Here is a 19,614-nt window from a genome sequence, read left to right as displayed (position 1 = left end):
CATGAAAATCATAGCTTTTTTGGGAATGTTTTTTGAAAAAGTTTTATTAAAAACAATTAATTCAAAACTAAATGTAGGGAACAAGAAATTAAGGGATGCATAAAAAAATCTATCAATGGACTCACAAATAACTCAGAGGTTATAGAAAGTATCTTCAATATTCCCAGTAACAAAAAAGAACAAATCGCTCTGACCTGAATTATTTTAAGCGACTGGTAGCCGTTGCTGTTCACATTGTATACCAATTTAAGTATTAAGTTAGTCTTCAGGATACTTAGATGCGTAGATGTGGCTCTGATAAATGTGTAGGTCAGGGGTCTTCAACGTTTTCAGGCCAAGGACCCCTTAGTTGAGAGAAAGATGAAGCAGGGACCACCACAACCTGTTCATATATTCTATGTAGTTTCATTGTTTGACAGCGCAATCATCAGTGTTTTTTGGATTCATGTCAATTTGTGTTTTCACATATTTAACTACTTGAGCTGTCACTACTTAATACACTTTACCTTTCACTCTGTACTTAGTCTGCTCTTTTCCCCCTCTACACCAAACCTCTTTGCCGAAAATAGCCGATCTACAAGCTCGTAGATCTGCTATTTTTGTCTAAAGTTCTCAGAATATGGACCCACATAGGGTTCAAATGGTTAATACAAAAAAGGGGGAAAAAAAGTTTCTATCACACAAAGATTTGGAGGACCCCCTGTAGTAACTCTGAGGACCCGTACCCCCTGTTGAAGACCCCTGGTGTAGGTAAAGCACTGAAGGTGAGAAATCATCCCTTTGTGTGTGGAGAGACAAGGCAGGTGTCACACGCCGTCACAGTGGCTGGCCAATGTGCCCATGGGCGAGGAAGAGCGAGGGAGGAAGACTATTGTTGCAGTTCCATTAGGATTCTCCATGCACAACAACGTTTAGATAACCAAAACAAAGAAAAAGAATTCGGTTTGAATGTCACTCACTCAAACATGTCCGCATGCACAATACGCCACTACTGTACTTGTCCTATGCAAAGCTATAACTTTAAAAAGGTTAAAAACGCTAAACACATGATATCCCATACCCTCCATGTCTTACTTCCAGGATACGTTAGGGCAGGGAAAATAAGTGAATTAATTAGAGGCTTTGTAATTAAATAGTTGCATGTTTAATCGCAAATAAATATTTGACATACGAGTGAATTGATGAGTGAGTTTTTTAAATGTGACTTTCCCATTCACTTGGCCAAGCAGCAAAGGGGTCTGATCGGCTTCTTCTCCCATTGTGTGCACTGGGGTTTGTTGTCTGTTGGTTGGTGCACCAGTAATGATCTATAAGCCTACTGGAAACCCTTCAACAGGGCCTTGCCTGCAATTTATTGAAAATGTGTGTGTGTGTGTGTGTGTGTGTGTGTGTGTGTGTGTGTGTGTGTGTGTGTGTGTGTGTGTGTGTGTGTGTGTGTGTGTGTGTGTGCGTGTGTGTGTGTGTGTGTGTGTGTGTGTGTGTGTGTGTGTGTGTGTGTGTGCGTGTGTATATATACGTACATGTATAAGGTATACTGTAAGGCGTATATATACAACAACGGACTCCACACTCCTTGTATTCCTCTCTCAGAAAGAAACGGGGTAGCCCAAGATCAGTATCCCCTAGCAACCAAGTGACCATTTGTCTTTGCAGCCAGTGTGCGTGTGTGTGTGTGTGTGTGTGTGTGTGTGTGCGTGCGTGCGTGCGTGCGCGTGTTTGTGAGGGTGGGGAATCCTAAGACAAGAATATGTGTGTAGATGTCGCTGCCCTATATTCAACAAAGACTCGGGCAAGACACACACACACACACACCAAGGAGGGAAAGATAAAATCACAGCATTGCCGTGTGTCCATGTACTGTGTGGACACACCCTAGTATAGAAGTCATCCACAGGTGTAGACAAACACACACACACACACACACACACACACACACACACACACACACACACACACACACACACACACACACACACACACACACACACACACACACACACACACACACACACACACACATCGATCCCCTCTCCTGTTGGATCCTTGGAGGAGATGACATCATCTCCTTGTAGCTAGGGGCGTCGACACCTGATTACCATGCACAGCAGACCAGACACAAACACGCACGCACGCACGCACGCACGCACGCACGCACGCACACACACACACACACACACACACACACACACACACACACACACACACACACACACACACACACACACACACACACACACACACACACACACACACACACACACACACACACACACACACACACACACACACACACACACACACACACACACACACCTCACCCTCACCCTCTCCTGCATGTGGCTCTCTGGCCCCTTCTCCCAGGGGAAATGTCAATAGTGCCCAGTAAGCAAACAGTGCGTGCGTGCACGCATGCACGCACGCACGCACGCACGCACGCACCCACGCATGCACGCACGCACGCATGCACGCACGCACGCATGCACGCACGCACGCACGCACGCATGCACCCACGCATGCATGCATGCATGCATGCACGCACTCACGCATGCACACACGCACAGCTGCACACACACACATGCGGGTGCGCATTGAGCTGCAGATAAATAGCAGGCACACCCACTTACACTTGGACACACAAATCTTCCCCTGGTGGAAACAAAAGTCCTGTGGTCCGCAAAACACCGCTACAAAGAACGACATCAACAGGATGAACATGTTCAATAGCCAGTGTTAGGGCCAGGAGATCATGTGTGTTTAAAGCTCACCCAAGGGGGCATGCTGGCTGAGAGCACTGCACACACCCTGCGTGTGCAGCAAGGTAATACTGACAAAGAGCTTCACACCTGGGAGCTGCCCGCTATGACTGCATTCTTCTATTGCCAGAGACACTGAGCAGCTGTACTGGAGCGGGCAGGGGTGTGTCGCACCAAATTCTGGGCCTTGGGTACTTTAACTATTGAAAAATAGCAGATATACAAGCTCACAGCTGTGAGCTGTGAGCTTGTAGATCTGCTATTTTTGAAAAATCGTGAAATTCTGTGCAAACCTTTGAATTTTTTGAAAAATCTATGCTTCTATGTCAGTGGCGCTCAAACGTTTTCTTGTGAAGGACCCCCAAAATGAAAGGCTATGTATTTGGCCACGGACACCCATCTCAAAATATTTAGTTCCAGGGAGGGACCCCCCAGAAGCAAAATCTGAGAATAAATACATATACCGGTATTCAAAGATTTGCACACATGTTCACGACTTTTCAAAAATAGCAGATCTACAAGCTCGCAGCGCGGCACTCGGTGCCGCGCTGTGAGCTTGTATTATCTGCTATTTTTCAGTAGCTAAAGTATAAAATAATTCCAGGCCCCTCCACTTTGGGCCCTAGTAACTCAGTCCCACTTCCCCCCCCCCCCCCCCCCCTTGTGACACTGTACTGGAGCGGGCTGCACTGAACTGCCTTGCTCAAGAGCTCTTTTTGAGCGGTGCTCCTGGAGGGAGCTAAGCTCCAACATCTGGCTTTGTCTGAGCTCTGAAGCGTGGCCTACATCTGATCTACATCTTGACACAAAGCGTTCAGAGTTTGGTGTCCGCCCAGGTCACATTGGCCAAGCTTTGCGGGACGCTTAATGAAATTAACTCATGAATAGCACCGCTCACTACACACTGGGTGTGATTTTTGTTTAAGCAGGGAGTAGGGGTGGGGGCATATCTGGGACATAAGGACAAAAGAAAACGGAACATTAAAAAAAACTTCCGCACACACATGATTTATTCATTGCGCACGACTGTTCTCATCAATGCAGGACGTCTGCTCACCCTATATGCTACCGAAGAAGATCATATTATTATGTTATCATGATTGATTATGTGTGACATCATTAGAATATATTATGCATCATCTGATTAAATTAATATTTAGCTCTTATGATACATTAGGACACTGGATAAGAGTAGGAGTCTGGATGTCTCACTAGCCCTGAGTAGCTATTGTTTTGGTAAAGCTTATCTTCTTGTTATGGTTCAACTCATTCATGAACATGTAGTGGAAAAAGAAGTGTACTGTACGTGCGCTTATGCTTGTGCGTCCTTTGGGGTTTCTTGCGTAAAGCTTGTTGCTCGCCAAGAATTTCCAAAATGTTGAGCCTGATTGCGGATTGGTGATCAGAGCCAATTGAGGCTGATGGTTGGTGCTAATTATTCTTCAAGGGCTTTAAATGCAACTGTGCAGAAAACATTCAAGTATTTTATCAATTTAAATCATTTAAGGGATTGAAAACGTATAAGATCAGTCCATAAAGCAAGCTTCAGTGGCCGAGAATGACCAAACGTCTTGGTTAAAGCAAGTGACTTCTTGTCCTGAAATTACCTTCTAAACTAGAAGGGCTCACAATGGTGAAAGATATATCTTTCACCATTGTATTTTTTTTCTTAGTTGGTGTGAACACTGCCATCCACTTGGCTTAGAACGATTTTAAAACAATATTTTTTATAGTTATAGTCATAGTACTCAGGGTGAATGGCCCTTAAGCCAGCATACTCTACTGGCGGTATAATGGTGTAACTCTGACAACAATGTATAGGTTTGTGTATAGGGCTAAAAATGGTTTTGTGGTTAGAGTCTGCTAATTATGGAAGGTGTTGGGATGTGTACCAGCCTGAAATGAAGTAATGCTTTGGCTTAGTCATGGCAAAAGTGTCCCCTCTGCAGCCCGCTCCCCGCTTGTGATGGAGTGTTTGCGCAGGGCAAATCCAATCATTAAACCTCACACTGAAAGGTTGAATGTTGGCCAGGAGCCACTCGAACAGAAACTAATGTTACACATCATGGGAAATGGGTTGAAAGCACTGCGTACTGCTCGTGGTGAAAGACATAGTACTATCGTGCCACTTGCATAGTAAAGGGTAGTGGTTCCCAAACCTTTTAGCTTGCAGAGACCCAAAAGACAAATTAGACGTTTTCCCCGGGACCAAACAAGTGAAAACAGCAGATCTACAAGCTCACAATGTATCACTACGCACCACGTTGTGAGCTATTTTCACTATTTCTTAAATATTTGTTTTCTAATTTATGGAATTTCTTGGATCTTTTTTTTTTTAAAGATTTGTTTTTGGGCTTTTATGCCTTTATTGATAGGACAGTAGTCTGACAGGAAATGGGGGGAGAGATGGGGAGATACATGCGGCAAAGGTCGTCCGGATGGAGGGGAATTATACTGGGGAAATTATCTTTTCGTTGGAGGTCCGAGCAGTGGGTCAGTGACACACAAAACACAACCACTTGTAGGGATTCCCTGCTTGGGTCTGTACTTGGACCCAGCCGCTCTGATTGGAACATGCTTCCTTTGTCACAGCAGAATGTATGTCCTGCAGGGAGGCTTCTTCTATCAAGTCACTGTTTGTTCAAGCGAGAGAGATTGCAACAACAAGTGTATTGTACGGCACCTGTGAGGTCCATGGTAATTGGTCCAGGGGCTTGGTCACACATCAGGGTCAGTCTGGTCACCTGGAGATTAGGGATGTTCGGATCTAGAGACGGGAACAGAACATGGTGTGGTCATTAGGGTTAGAGTTGGTGAAATGTAACGCTGAAATGAGCTTGACAAAAAGAAAACAGAATTATCTCCAGCATGGAGGTCTTACAGCAGAGTAGGTGGAAACCACCTATGACGTAGGGGGAATCCCTCTATGGAGGTCATCCCATTTGGGCATTCTGCTCAGCCTAGCCTTCTATCATTCATAGAACTAGTCAAAGAAGGACACGGTCTACATTCTGTAGCAGCTGCCTCAGAGTTGAGACACAGCTATTTATTATTCACTACCTCAGCCACATATCATACACAGACCTTTTTGTGTAAATGGCTTTCTTTTTGCCAGCTATAAAATAGGTCAGTCAGCCTTCTGAAAACTACCCTGCCATATATTCTAACAGAACCGACTCTACTCGACCAAATCAGAATGTTCGTAAACAAACAATGTTCGTAAACAAACAAGTAGGCAATATTTGTCTATGGACATCTAGAAAAATAGGATAATTGTCCAGCACATTACCTACAGTATGTCTTTGTCAACCTGTGGAAATAATTTCTAATACTCAATATATAACACAATATAATTCTGGGCTCACTGAAAGCGAGAACACTATGTTATCTTCATTATTTATAGAGTGAGTTCCGTTGCGTGAGTTCCATCGCGTGAGTTCTGTCACAGACAGTACAAAGGCAGGTGCAATTGAGGTGTGGAAAATCTGGAGCTGGAGTATTGGTTGAGCTTCACATGACAGTTAGCACGCTGTAGAATATAGTCACGAGCGAGCCCACACTGTTTCGCAGGAACAGTATCTCTAGTAAGTGTTCTGTTCTTCCAAAAAATAAGGCAAATCGATAATACTGCCCTAATGCAACGATGCTGGCATTATCAATCCAGAAATACATTCTTGTTGTGGTGACATCATGAAGACCAAATTGTTGTCTTTTGTCCTTCCCAATACCGACTCTGATACCCGTATACAAATTAGATAATGATTTTTAAGAGCTGTGATTTTAGGCTGTATCTGAGGAATTAAAATGTTTTGATTGCTGGGGAGAATTGTAATACACCTGAATAATAATTTTCCTTTCAAGTGCTGCATTTTAAAGTTAAAAATGTATCTTGAAGAGAGAGATAAGTGTGTTTTAGCCAGTGTTGACTCAATTACTCAATATTTATGATATGTGACTGAACTTGTGTGAATCAATAATGACAAGACCATACTGAGATGTATGGTCCTTTCAAATTAGAATGAATTGTGATTTTGTACAGAATAAAGTAGTTGGCTTATTACAGTCAGTGCAATGTAGTCAGTTAAGTAGTGTGTTTCATGTAATACTAATAAAGGAGTAAATCTCTTTTGTACCAGGTCAGCAAAGTTAATATCGCTTTAGTATTGATTTTCACGTGCAATTGTATTGTCTGTGCTGAGGGAATACCAAACACGCTTTTATAGTCTGGACAATAACTATTCTATTCTGTTCTGTTTTCTATTCGATCTTAAGACACATCTATTGCCCTGAATGACAGAAAGTTTGAACTCCATTCTAATTTATGATAATCCACACTATACAGTATGTCCCATACCTTGTCGTTCCACCTGCCAGAAAGCTAATACTCAAATATTCTATTTGTTCATTCCTCAGTAAGCTGATCCAGATGTGCTGGTGTAGCGTTCCAGTGGAGAGTGGGTCAGAGCTACAGAAATGATATCAGCTATCATGGCCTGCCTGACTGCTGCTGCTGGGTCAGAGATGCTGAGACTAGCAGGACTGTCCCAGCACGCCCGTGCAGTGCGCGTGTGTTGAGTGTGAATGTATGTGTGTTGGCTGGCTGCATGCATAATATATCTGTATAATGTGAGTGTCATTTTATATAATTGTATGTGTGTGTGTGTGTGTGTGTGTGTGTGTGTGTGTGTGTGTGTGTGTGTGTGTGTGTGTGTGTGTGTGTGTGTGTGTGTGTGAGAGAGAGAGAGAGAGAGAGAGAGAGAGAGCAGGCGATGACTGTGTGACTCTCTTCTCTACAGTTTACAGTTTACAGTTTAGGCATTTAGCAGACGCTTTTAATCCAAAGCGACTTACAATAAGCAGATAACATTACAATAATAAACAAGATAATATGTCAGTACATCATCAACAATATAACAAATACAAGTGGATATCTATCTAGAAAAAACACAGTATAATCAAAGTTATAGAAAAAACCTAAAAACAAAAATAAATGCTAGCTAGCTTCATGTATGGTCATTGATTTCTTGTAGTGCTAAGGGTTTAGGTGGAGTCTGAAAAGGTGAGTCTTCAGTCCACGGCGAAAGCTAGCGAGTGAGTCCGTTGTTCTAAGTGCGACAGGGAGTTTGTTCCACAACTTGGGGGCCAGGAGGGCAAACTGTCTTGGACGAGTGGATTTTTGCCCTGGGGTTTTTAGCGAGGGTTCTGTCAGCATCCCTGTGTTGGCTGATCTAAGTGAACGGGTGGGGGTGTAGGGGTTGATCAGGTTTTGGAGGTATGGAGGAGCCATACCTTTGGCTGCTTTGAAGGTCAGCATCAATGTTTTGTATTCAGTGCGGGCCGCAACCGGGAGCCAGTGGAGCATTAGTTCTCTAAGTTGTTATATTGAGTGAGAGCTATTATTGGAGGTCCAATAACACTGAATACCAGCATGCATCACCAGCATTAGTCACCCCAGGGAAACAACACACACACACACACACACACACACACACACAAGCAGGGGTGTCGCACCAAATTCTGGGCCCTGGGTACAAGGATTCCCTGCTGCATTATTAGGCATTATTTTGTGCTTTAACTATTGAAAAATAGCAGATATACAAGCTCACAGCGTGGCATTCGGTGCCACGCTGTAAAATAATTAGGGCCCCCTCCACCTTGGGCCCTAGTAACTCAGTCACACTTTTCCCCCCCTTGTGACGCCCCTACACACAACACACATACTGTATACACAAACACACAGACACAAAATAGGAATTCCAATTTGTACCCGATCAAAGACAAAAAACATGTGCGTGCACACAATCACGCACGCACACAGTACACTACAGTATAAAGTAGGCCTACCTGACACTACGGGCCCTGCTCCCAGCAGGGTCTGCTTGTATTTGTTCAGACTCTCATCTTCCTTGTCCAGATCAAGGATCTCAGTTAAAGCCTTCTGGGCCGGTGGGGTGTAGTTGAGGTTGATCTCCTCCTCCTCCTCCTCTCCAATCGGCTTCTCCTCCTTGTCCGCCATTAAACCTGGAAAAACAACACATCCACGTCTTTATTACATGTTTGCACATGACATGACACTTTGTATCTTCCATATTTCAACATGGTATTATCCTACTCTAAACATGGAAGTGCACACAACACACACACACACACACACACACACACACACACACACACACACACACACACACACACACACACAGACACACACACACACACACACACACACACACACACACACACACACACACACACACACACACAAAAACACACACACACACACACACACACACACACACACACACACACACACACACACACACACACACACACACACACACACACACACGGTGGTAGTAACGTTTATTTACTGCTCTGTAACAGTGCTATGTACTAGGCAAAGGCACCGTTTATCTGCCTATAATGAGCCTGCTGTGCATACAGCAGCCCTGAGCTTTATGTACAGGTAATTGGATGACACGGAGAGTACACACACATAACAGACACACACAACCATCCATCCACACACACACACACACACACACACACACACACACACACAGTGTAAAATGCCTGCCACCCCCCCTTAAAAATATCACCCCCCACCCCACTCCATCCTCCCCCAAATGACCCAGGTATATAATGGTAGTGTATCAATATATAAAGATCATATACAAGCAGTTTTCTTTACTACCCACACAAATTAAATGCAACACACACACACACACACACACACACACACACACGCACACACACACACACACACACACACACACACACACACACACACACACACACACACACACACACACACACACACACACACACACACACACACACACACACACACACACACACACACACACACACACACACACACAGTGTGAAGTGTGAACACAGTTCAGGTGGGTGTCAGAAAAGAGAGATCTGGTTAACACCGCATGGGGAGCAGAACGAGGGAGCGAGACACATAAATTATGAGTGCTTGTGTGTGCAAGTGTGTCTGTGTGTAGTCTGTGTACGTGTGTGTGAGTGTGAGTGTGAGCGTGTTTCTACGTTATTTACAGCGACACTCTTAACACGGCCAAACACAGCTGCCTTCTTCCTGTCACCATGGCAACCCTTTGAACTTCTCTGTGCGATGACATCACCCTGTCAGGGGGGATCGCTTCTAAACGAGCCCTGAATACATTTCTACAACAAGCATACAGTATAAATCATTGAGAGTTCTAACACTAAACAAAGTTTTTTTAAAAATAGAGATTTCTAACACTGGCACCAAGACTGACTGAGCCGACTTTATTTATATATATAAAAAAAAAAACAGTTACAGTTACAGTAGTGTTTGATTTCAGGGTAAGTCAGCCGATGTCGTCGTGACCAAGGGCCCAGTATCCAGCTGGCAAGTTGAGGCGATATATGAAGAAAACGTCCATATGAACGGCCTGCTAGTTTCCCCAGTGCTGGAGTCAGAAAGAATAATGCTCCATTCAAGTGGAAGGGTTTTTGACGAACTTTACACTTGATTTTATTACCTTAATAAACATTGTCATAAATACTTTATGCTTCCAGTCGCTAGTTCAAAGTCTTCTTTTAATCGTCATGATGTGCGTTTTGTTAAATTATGGTCCCACGTATTTTAAAATTGATGTTAAAGTTGGGTATGCTGTAGGAGGGGCATGGCTAGTTTGATTAACAAGCTCCCAACCAATAGGATTTATTACTACCTCGTTTGCTCAAATTACTACCTCATTTGCATGTTTTGGTTATTTGTGCCCTCAACTTACTATCTTGTTCGCTCGAATTACATCAAGCAAGAGGTGCACCAGCCGTTCGTAAATTATTACTTAATATTGGAATGTAAAGTGCCCATCAGTTTGTTTGTAACTAGCTAGATACTAAATGTGGTTGCACCACATTAACAAAATACTATAATAGTATAATATGTAGTCTCTCTGTCAGGTGTGCAGTCGCATAACATTTAGTATACCTTGGTCAATACAATACACAGTCAGATGTTTCTCCTCGTAACAAAATACATTTGTTTTTTGTGCGACTGTGTATTGGATTGACCAAGGTATACTAAATGTTATGCGACTGCACACCTGACAGCAAAATGTTGTCTCCTAACATACACTAGCTTGGAGATAACACATCTTCAATAATAAAAAAAAAAAGTTACATGGGCATAGCAGATCAGTTATTCTCATTATGCTCTCTCTTTTAAAAGAAGGCACCACAGTCATGAGGTAATGGACTATTTGTATTTACTGTTAGCTAATTATTCAATTTTGTGTAAATGTATTGCATTCTTTATTAAGTAGCCATGTAATAAGCAGTATAATTAATGGTGTCCGTCATTGTTAAGAAATAAACCCCTTCAGGGTGATAAAGAGCCCTCTGCTACACATCAGGGTCTAATCACCCTGTCAGGGTTTATTCCTCAACAATGCCCAGCACTGTTAATTATCCCTTGCTTAGGTGTAAAAGGATCCCTGGCTAATAACCCAAATATGCCTTAATACATTATAATTTCCCTCTATAACTAAAATATATATTTTTAAAACACCTTCAATATTTTATTTATTTTAATTAAAAAAAAAATCGATTGTGAAATAAAAAAGACAGCCCTGCTGCAGCTGTTGGTTAGTCCTCAAGTGAGCATCTACACTGTCTGAATGCGAGCATCTACACTGTCTGAATGCACTGCCAGATGGATTAGGTATGTAGGACCGACCGGCCAGAGGGAGGGCCAGCAGACCACGTCATCACGCTCATATAACTATGACTCAGTCATAACCATATTCAGGAGTTGTACTCCTGTATATGGGTATATGCTGATGACATCAGCGATCTCCATATATGGGCATAAAAGGGACAAGGACTGACAGACACAGAGATCTCCATATATTGACATATTGGTTGGATCCACGGTGCGACATAGGTGTGAGGGCTGCATAGCGGCAGTCTCTTGTTGTTTTCCGAAGTCTCTCTTTGCATTGATTTGCCTGCTTATGCGCAAAAACATATCTGAAAGGATCGAAACTACAGTATCTGTATTTTCTTTTAAGAATAATTGCCAATTTGACAGCTCCACTCCCTCCTCCCAAAAACCTCCAGCTGCATGGGGATGCATGACAATATCCAAACTTTCCCTTGAGATTGTGATTATGCCATGCTTGCTTCTGAATAGCAGAAGGAGAAGTGCTGTGAATGGCCTCAAGGCGTATCATGATTAACCAGGGGGAAAGGGATCTGAGTCATCTGACACAAAACTGGCTTGTTCCAAATGAAGCTGAGAATTTATAATAGTTCACTGTGAATCCAAATAGAGCAGTCCATATAGATTATTATCACTCAGGCATTCATCGTCGCCCGAGGTTAATTTACAACCAAATGATTGTAAATTGTCACCAATATTTTTTAGGTTTAGTTTCATTTAGAATAACCTGTGGCGTCAGCAGTTATCAGCCCCTATCACCCATCTGTCCATTTATCACTCCCCTCATCCAGGGCAAATAGAGGCTGGATTAATGATTAAGTAGTATATCATGTATGGTGCAGGTCTGACTCTTCTCTAACCGTGATATTTCTAATACTTATACAGCTAAGGAAGATAACACAACTATACTACTAATACAGGTTATTATGGTAGACTCCACTGTCTGTGTAAAGATATGGTATTATGGACACACACACACGCACGCACGCACGCACGCACGCACGCACGCACGCACGCACGCACGCACGCACGCACGCACGCACGCACGCACGCACGCACGCACGCACGCACGCACGCACGCACGCACGCACGCACGCACGCACGCACGCACGCACGCACGCACGCACGCACGCACGCACGCACGCACGCACACACACACACACACACACACACACACACACACACACACACACACACACACACACACACACACACACACACACACACACACACACACACACACACACACACACACACACGCACGCACACGCGCGCACACACACACACACACACACACACACCCATCCCTGTATGCCAAATCTTCATAAATGATTCACTTACATTAAATAAATTATTCACTTTCATATCAAATCCTGCATGCCCCCCCCCCCCCCACACACACACACACACACACACCCATAAATGCTGTTACCTATAAACAGTTAATATATACTGTATATATACTAACTTAGTAAGCTAATTTAGTTACTAAAACTAGAGGAAACTAACTTACTGGACTTGCTTAACCAGTTGCCTCTATAAGAGCCATAAACCTAATGGCGTTGTCTTTGATCTGCAGACTGCTGACCTGGCAGAATCACCATGTCAATTCACATTCATATTTAAAGAGCAAGGTCCAGCCCACTGACATACAAGGCACAGAGTGCATGAATACACCTAAAGACTGCTGAGCTTATTTAATTTAAGCTTATTAACTCCACAGTTGCTGTACCTTCTTATCTTTTTTCTTCTTCTTCTTCTCCTGATTAATATGGTAATTCATCTGAAGATGGGTTATTAAGCTGGCTTTGAAAATGAGGATAAGCTGAAGCACCGTCTCCTGTATAAAGATGTACTGTACTATGTCTCTGTAGAGACTGTTGACCAAACAGTGGGTCGGGACACATTAGTGGGTCAGGGACAAAATTGTTATGGGTCCCTATATTTTTTGTTTCCTACATTTTGTTTTAAATTATTATTTCAAAATAAAAATAAAACATGCTGACTCCGTCCAAGCGTCCATCTGGATGCTTGGACGTGTACACTTTTTTACGGTCTATGTTTGTGCTCTGACATCACGCTCTGGCTTCAATGTGATGTCACACTAACAGAATCCCTTTTATGCCCATATATGGAGTTCCCTGATGTCATCAATATTAAGCCCATATCTAGGACTTCATATGGGAATGCCCATATATGGAGGCCACATCGGCCCACATACCACACTAACAGAATCCATGTATGGCCAAGACAGATGGCCAATACAGCCCATATCTGTGTGGCTGGTTCTACAGACAGGGATCTCCATGTATGGGCATAAAAGGGTATAATATCAGATGTCATAGACATCATAGGACTTTCACATAACGAATAACTGAGTAAGCATGTTTGGGCTCTCACAGCATATCTCCATATACAGTACATGGATCTCCATATATGGGTACCAGGGGTCTCCATACAGTATATGGGTATCTGGTCCGATATTCATCACTGGCCAGATCGCCCTGAGACGTCTTACTAGTTATATCTCTTATAATTATGTATTATTAACACATTGACCGCCATTTTAACATACCTCCGTACTCCCACCTGCCATTCGTCTCCATAGACTTCCATGTAATTGGGTGTGCACGGATCATGCACACCCATGCCTAGATAATGCACCACGTGTGTCCACATTGCTCACAGCTTTCAAACAAAAAAATCCGAATGGAAATCCGTTCAGGCATTCATGAGATAACAGCCACTATGTTTAACAAAGATGGCTGCCAAAATGGCTGCCATGCTTGAAAGATGGGGTTGCTATGGGGGTTAAACATGCAATTTCGCGATTGCTATCATGCCTACTCCATTTTTGGGGGTCAAAAACTTTTTTGAAAAATTTTTTTTTGGATTTTTTTAATTCTCGGGACTATCTCGGGACTATCTCGGGACTATCTCGGGACCCCCCCCCCCCCCTGCCGGGGGGGGGGGGGGGGGGGTTCTGGCCCTGTTACAGATGTTGTCCAAAAATCATGCAGATCGGTACACAGTATCTCTGTAGCCGTTAAATGGAACGGGTATTTCTTACATTGATGCTCCTACATATTAGCATGCAAGCACCAGTTAAAGTTACTTTCCATCCCTCATATACTGTGTGCACATCCCATAACCCACACACTGCACATCATTTCGGAGCTCATATCTTTGAACGGGTAAGGGCTATTAGTGTAGAAAACGCAGAACATTCTAAATTCGGCTACCGCAAACAAATACAAAATTAAAACACATATCCGTTCCTGCTCTCCTATCTGCATCTCAGAACACACAACTATTTTCCCCTCCATTGTTTCATGTTCAAGGCCATTTCCGCACGGAGGTAGCTATAGCCTTCAGCAGTAAGGTGTGCAGAGTTTTTTGGGTGGAATTTTGACGTCAATTCATTCATCTTTTATCACACATGAATTATTTTCATCTCTCTACACAGGAAGAAACCATTTGAGCTGCACCACTAATTAGCTCTGTGTTTCAACACGGTACTTTGAATGTGCAGCTAGCTGTAGTAATGGCCTAGCAGTGTGTTAGAAACCAACACTAGTTCACCAGATGGCAACATGTCAGAAGACACATTAAGTGAATGTGCATGTAGGTATTGCGTATGCATACACATAATTTAGTGTAAATCCCTAACATCCTTTAAAATCGCCCCGGAAAAAACACTTACAGGGGCCAGCCGCTCGTAACTGGTAAAAACAAAACTAACCCAGTCTTACCCTCCCCCTGACCCTTCCATTGTAAATATCTACTGTATGTATTTTTCTGCACATTTTTTTTCCTTTTTTTTCTTTTTTTTTTCTTCTGACTATCTACTGCATAGTACTGTGTTCTATCCGTCTGTCATTCAATGTTAATGAGATACTTAAATGGTTTCCTGTGTAAATAAGCCAAAAAGCTGTGTGTGTGTGTGTGTGTGTGTGTGTGTGTGCGTGCGTGCGTGCGTGCGTGCGTGCGTGTGTGTATTCATGCACGCCTCCATCTGTGATGTGATAATAATGGTGGAGTGTGTTTGTGGACAGTAAAACTTGCTCATTACCAGCTTAGCGTTTGAAGGAAACTGTCCCCTGCGTCATTACACAGATGACCGGTACAAACTACACACTAGGTGCAAATTGAGCTCTCGGTGGCCTCATTACTGTGGCTTAAAATGCCATTTCAGTCAAACGTTACTTTTTTAACACTAAAAGTAAAAAGCAAACTGATAAGGTCCTTATTGTGTGTTGCTTGCCTTTTTGTTTTTTCACTTTAATTTTCTATGTTTGCTTTTTGTCTTTTGTCTTTTATGGCAGAAGTTTCTTCTTTGAAGCACTTTGGTCGATGTTAAATGTGCTCTATAAATAAAGTTTGAGTTGAGGTGAGTGCATTAGAGAGCATAGCTGGATACAAATGGAATATTATTTAACAGCATAACAGTATGTTCTATTTGGTAATGGAGGGTTTCAAATGAGCGAAAAGACAAATTCACACCTACAGTACAAATGTAAAATGCCACATTATGCAGGCAACCAAAACCATCTATTTGTATGTTTTTCGATAAACAGTACAGATTACAGAACAGTGTTTTTCAAATCTTTTGTGCCAAGGCACACACTGGGCAAGTCAAGGGGTCCTAAAGTATCTTACACCACCTGGTGCTAAATGGCACTGGGCACACATTTCTGACAAGGTTTGCTGCCACAACTGCTATAAATGTCACTGTTTGATGCAGAAACAGGGTTAAAAAAGAAATTAGGCACAAATGCTCACGTGTCATGTGACTATGACAACCAGGGTTGTCATACGCCATATTGTTTGCCTCTAATTATATACACAAAACTGTGGGAGCGGCCTATTTCTTACAAAACACGGCCATATGTCATGAACGCATGTCCAATCATACCTAAAATGGAATTGCGTGTTGCAAGGGACTCTATAGAGTGCACCTCCAGAAGCACTTTCACTTTAGCCCATAGGGGGCGCCACGCAGCTTCCTTGTGTCTTGACGGCCACACCCCTCAACTGACACAGCCCTGGCCAGGGTTGCCAACCCTGCCTGGAGGAGATACATTTTCTAGTTTAGCTCATCTGTGCCCTGATAGGCATTGTTGGTCTTAAAATGCGGTGTGGTTTGGTGCAATGCTATCTGTCTGACATACATACATACATACAGTAAGAAAGGTCAAAAACTGATTGTGCTTAGACCAGCTCTGGACTGCTTTTTTTATTTTTTTATTTTTTGGGGGGCTTTTATGCCTTTATAGAACAATAGACTGACAGGAAATGGGGGAGAGAAGGGGAGTGACATGCGGCAAAGGTCGTCCGGATCGGGAATTGAACCGGCGACACCATCAGGCATCAATGCCTATGTGACAATGCCTATGTGGTATGTGCCTGGACCAGTAGGCCAGTGGGCTGCCCCTCTGGACTGGTCTTAAAACAATTGCAGTGACAGCACAGATACTGTATTTCCTACTGTACTGTAGGAGCGCATTCGGATTAAGATGCACGCCTAGGTGGGTTCCTAATGACACACACTGCTTGCAATCAAAATCCATCTGAATTCAACACAACACTATGTTCATTGTTCCACATAGTAGATGACATCGAGCTTCTGTTTCCCCCGCGTCTCCTGACATCATTATATCACATTACTAATGCTGATCCAGTGGATGGCTGAATGCAATTTTCCTCAGCAGACATTTGTTTGCATCTCCTCCAATTGCCAGTCATTTAAAATGGGCAACGGGCACAGAGCAGGCCCACCTGCTATTTAATAGTAACACTCTGATTGGTTTCATTAACGTAACACCCAAACACAACCATGACTAATTCATTCAGAGTCTCTAAACACATGCCCTTTGAGCTGTGTGCCCCACTTTGTGCACAGCAAGGATTTGAAAAGACCAACAAGGTCAAGTGTGTTTCCAGTGGTGTCTTGGAACACGTTGCCAATGAAGCCAAGGGCAGATCAAATATGAATAGGCCTACTTCTGATCATCTCACACTTACATTGTCATTACATTGTCACATTCTGTTAACGCATTAAGACCTGGAATTAGTTTATACTTTAGCTATAGACAAATAGAAAAGATATACGGTACAAGCTCACAGCGCGCTGTGATTTTGCAAATCTTTGAATATATATTTTCAAAGCAAAACTTTTGTAACTCAAGTCTCTGGAGTCTCTGGAACATATTTTGAGATGGGGGTCCGCGGCCAATATATGTAATTTTGGGGGTCCTTGACATGAAAAATATTGAGAACCACTGATTTAAAATAAGGATTTAGAAGACATTTCTAGAATCGGGTCAAACTATACAAAGACTCGCACAAATCTTAACAATCTTTCAAAAATAGCATATCTACAGGCTCGCAGCTGTTATTTTTCAATAGTTAAAGCATAAACAATGGTAAAATCAATGGGTTAAGTGGACAAAGTTATTTATGTAAAATTTGAAACAAGAATGAATCTGGCATTGGTATTCAGTGGAACAAAACATGAGGCAACACAGCCACAGCTCTTCTGCAGGTTGATACATTAATTAATTTATCAAATAAATGAATTTGCATTTAAAAGACAACGATAGCAGGAACGACAGTAGAATCTACAGTACATGAAAGTGAAAGGAATCTTTGACTCAAACATGAGGCTGAAAACCATATCCTCTGCCCAGCCTTGAAATAATGCTACAGTATTTTTGACTTCTTTTACAGCACAACCCAAGTGAAAAGCGTGTCATATACGTACTGTATAATATTGCACATATCATGTGCACGCGGCACACTCAGGATTAATATTCCTCTGGCAGCAATTACAGCTAAATCAACACATTCGAATAAAACCAAGGAGAGGGAGACAGCTTTAGAGGAAGTCTGGGATGAGATGGGAATCGGGAGTTTGCACAGTATGTCACTGTATTCCTTTGAGAGTTATTACACACAGACACACGGCACAAGACATTCACATGTAGACAAGCATGCCTGCACTCACTTGCAGGCTGCTTGTATAGTACTACACTACACACACTCTCACACACACACACCAATGCAAGCATGTACATGCACACACACTATCGTTTGTTCCAAATTTATGAGGCAGAAATGATGTCGATGGATATTAATTACACTGGTGTGTCTAGTGTCAATTTACAGCTCATATCTCTAAACTCTCTCTCTCTCTCACACACACACACACACACACACACACACACACACACACACACACACACACACACACACACACACACACACACACACACACACACACACACACACACACACACACACACACACACACACACAGAAAACTTGATATACCTTTTAATGAATCCGTTAAATTCCCTTTAATTTGTGTCCATACAACAGCTCACTTTGTACTGACTTCCCTCTCTCTTTTCTTAAGCATTTTTTTCCTTTAACCTAGATAACTCACTCAGAAGAAAGACTTTGTTCTTGTCCTGTGTGCTTGTGTGTGCAAGTGTGTGCAGGTGTGTGTGTGCGTGCGTGCGTGTGTGCGTGCGTGCGTGCAGGTGTGTACAGGTACGTGCTGTAAGGGCTTATTTCCAGTTTTTTATAGTCCATTGAGACCAGCTGTCAGTAACCTGCCCTGATGCTATAACAAGACCTTTGGGACACACAACAAACACACACACACACACACACACACACACACACACACACACACACACAGGGATAAATGGGAAGCTTTCAGGGCATTGCAGTGCAACTAACAGCTTTTACAACAAAGGAGAACACTAAGCAGCAAAACAATAGCATTAAATCAAGCACGGGGCAATATAAAAATGTCATGTCATGATTATCCTGGCCCAAATCCTTGTTATTCACATCATCCAGACAATCCAGACAAAATATGTTTACGAATTTTAAAATGGTGCAAAAACATACTGAAATCACTTACCGTATTTTCCGGACTATAAGGCGCACTTAAAAGCCTTTCATTTTCTCAAAAAACTACAGTGCGCCTTATATTCCAGTGCGCCTTATATATGGATCATTCATTGACATTGACATTCCCTTTAGTACAGCTCCATCTGTTGGATGCATAAGCGTCTATTATGTGCGCCTTATAGTCAGGTGCGCCTTATATATGAAAACAGTTTGAAAATA

General features: G+C 42.7%; 1 protein-coding gene across 2 annotated transcripts in view; it reads right to left on the bottom strand.

The window, feature by feature from the left end:
* The window catches only part of arhgdig (Rho GDP dissociation inhibitor (GDI) gamma), a gene marked incomplete at its 5' end in the record, with an annotated part of 57,686 nt that overhangs the window by 20,106 nt on the left and 17,966 nt on the right, over window positions 1-19,614 (bottom strand). For both annotated transcript variants that reach the window (XM_080724183.1, XM_080724182.1), the window contains 2 exons: window positions 5,437-5,520; window positions 8,598-8,774. In XM_080724183.1, the coding sequence (XP_080580309.1) occupies window positions 5,437-5,520; window positions 8,598-8,769 (256 nt within the window). The remainder of the gene's footprint in view (window positions 1-5,436; window positions 5,521-8,597; window positions 8,775-19,614) is intronic.

Source organism: Nannobrachium achirus (assembly GCF_963921795.1).
Source record: "Nannobrachium achirus genome assembly, chromosome: 4".
In the NCBI taxonomy this organism is placed as follows: domain Eukaryota; kingdom Metazoa; phylum Chordata; class Actinopteri; order Myctophiformes; family Myctophidae; genus Nannobrachium; species Nannobrachium achirus.
The sequence above is the reverse complement of the archived record's forward strand: the minus strand, read 5'-3'. Positions and strand labels throughout refer to the sequence as shown.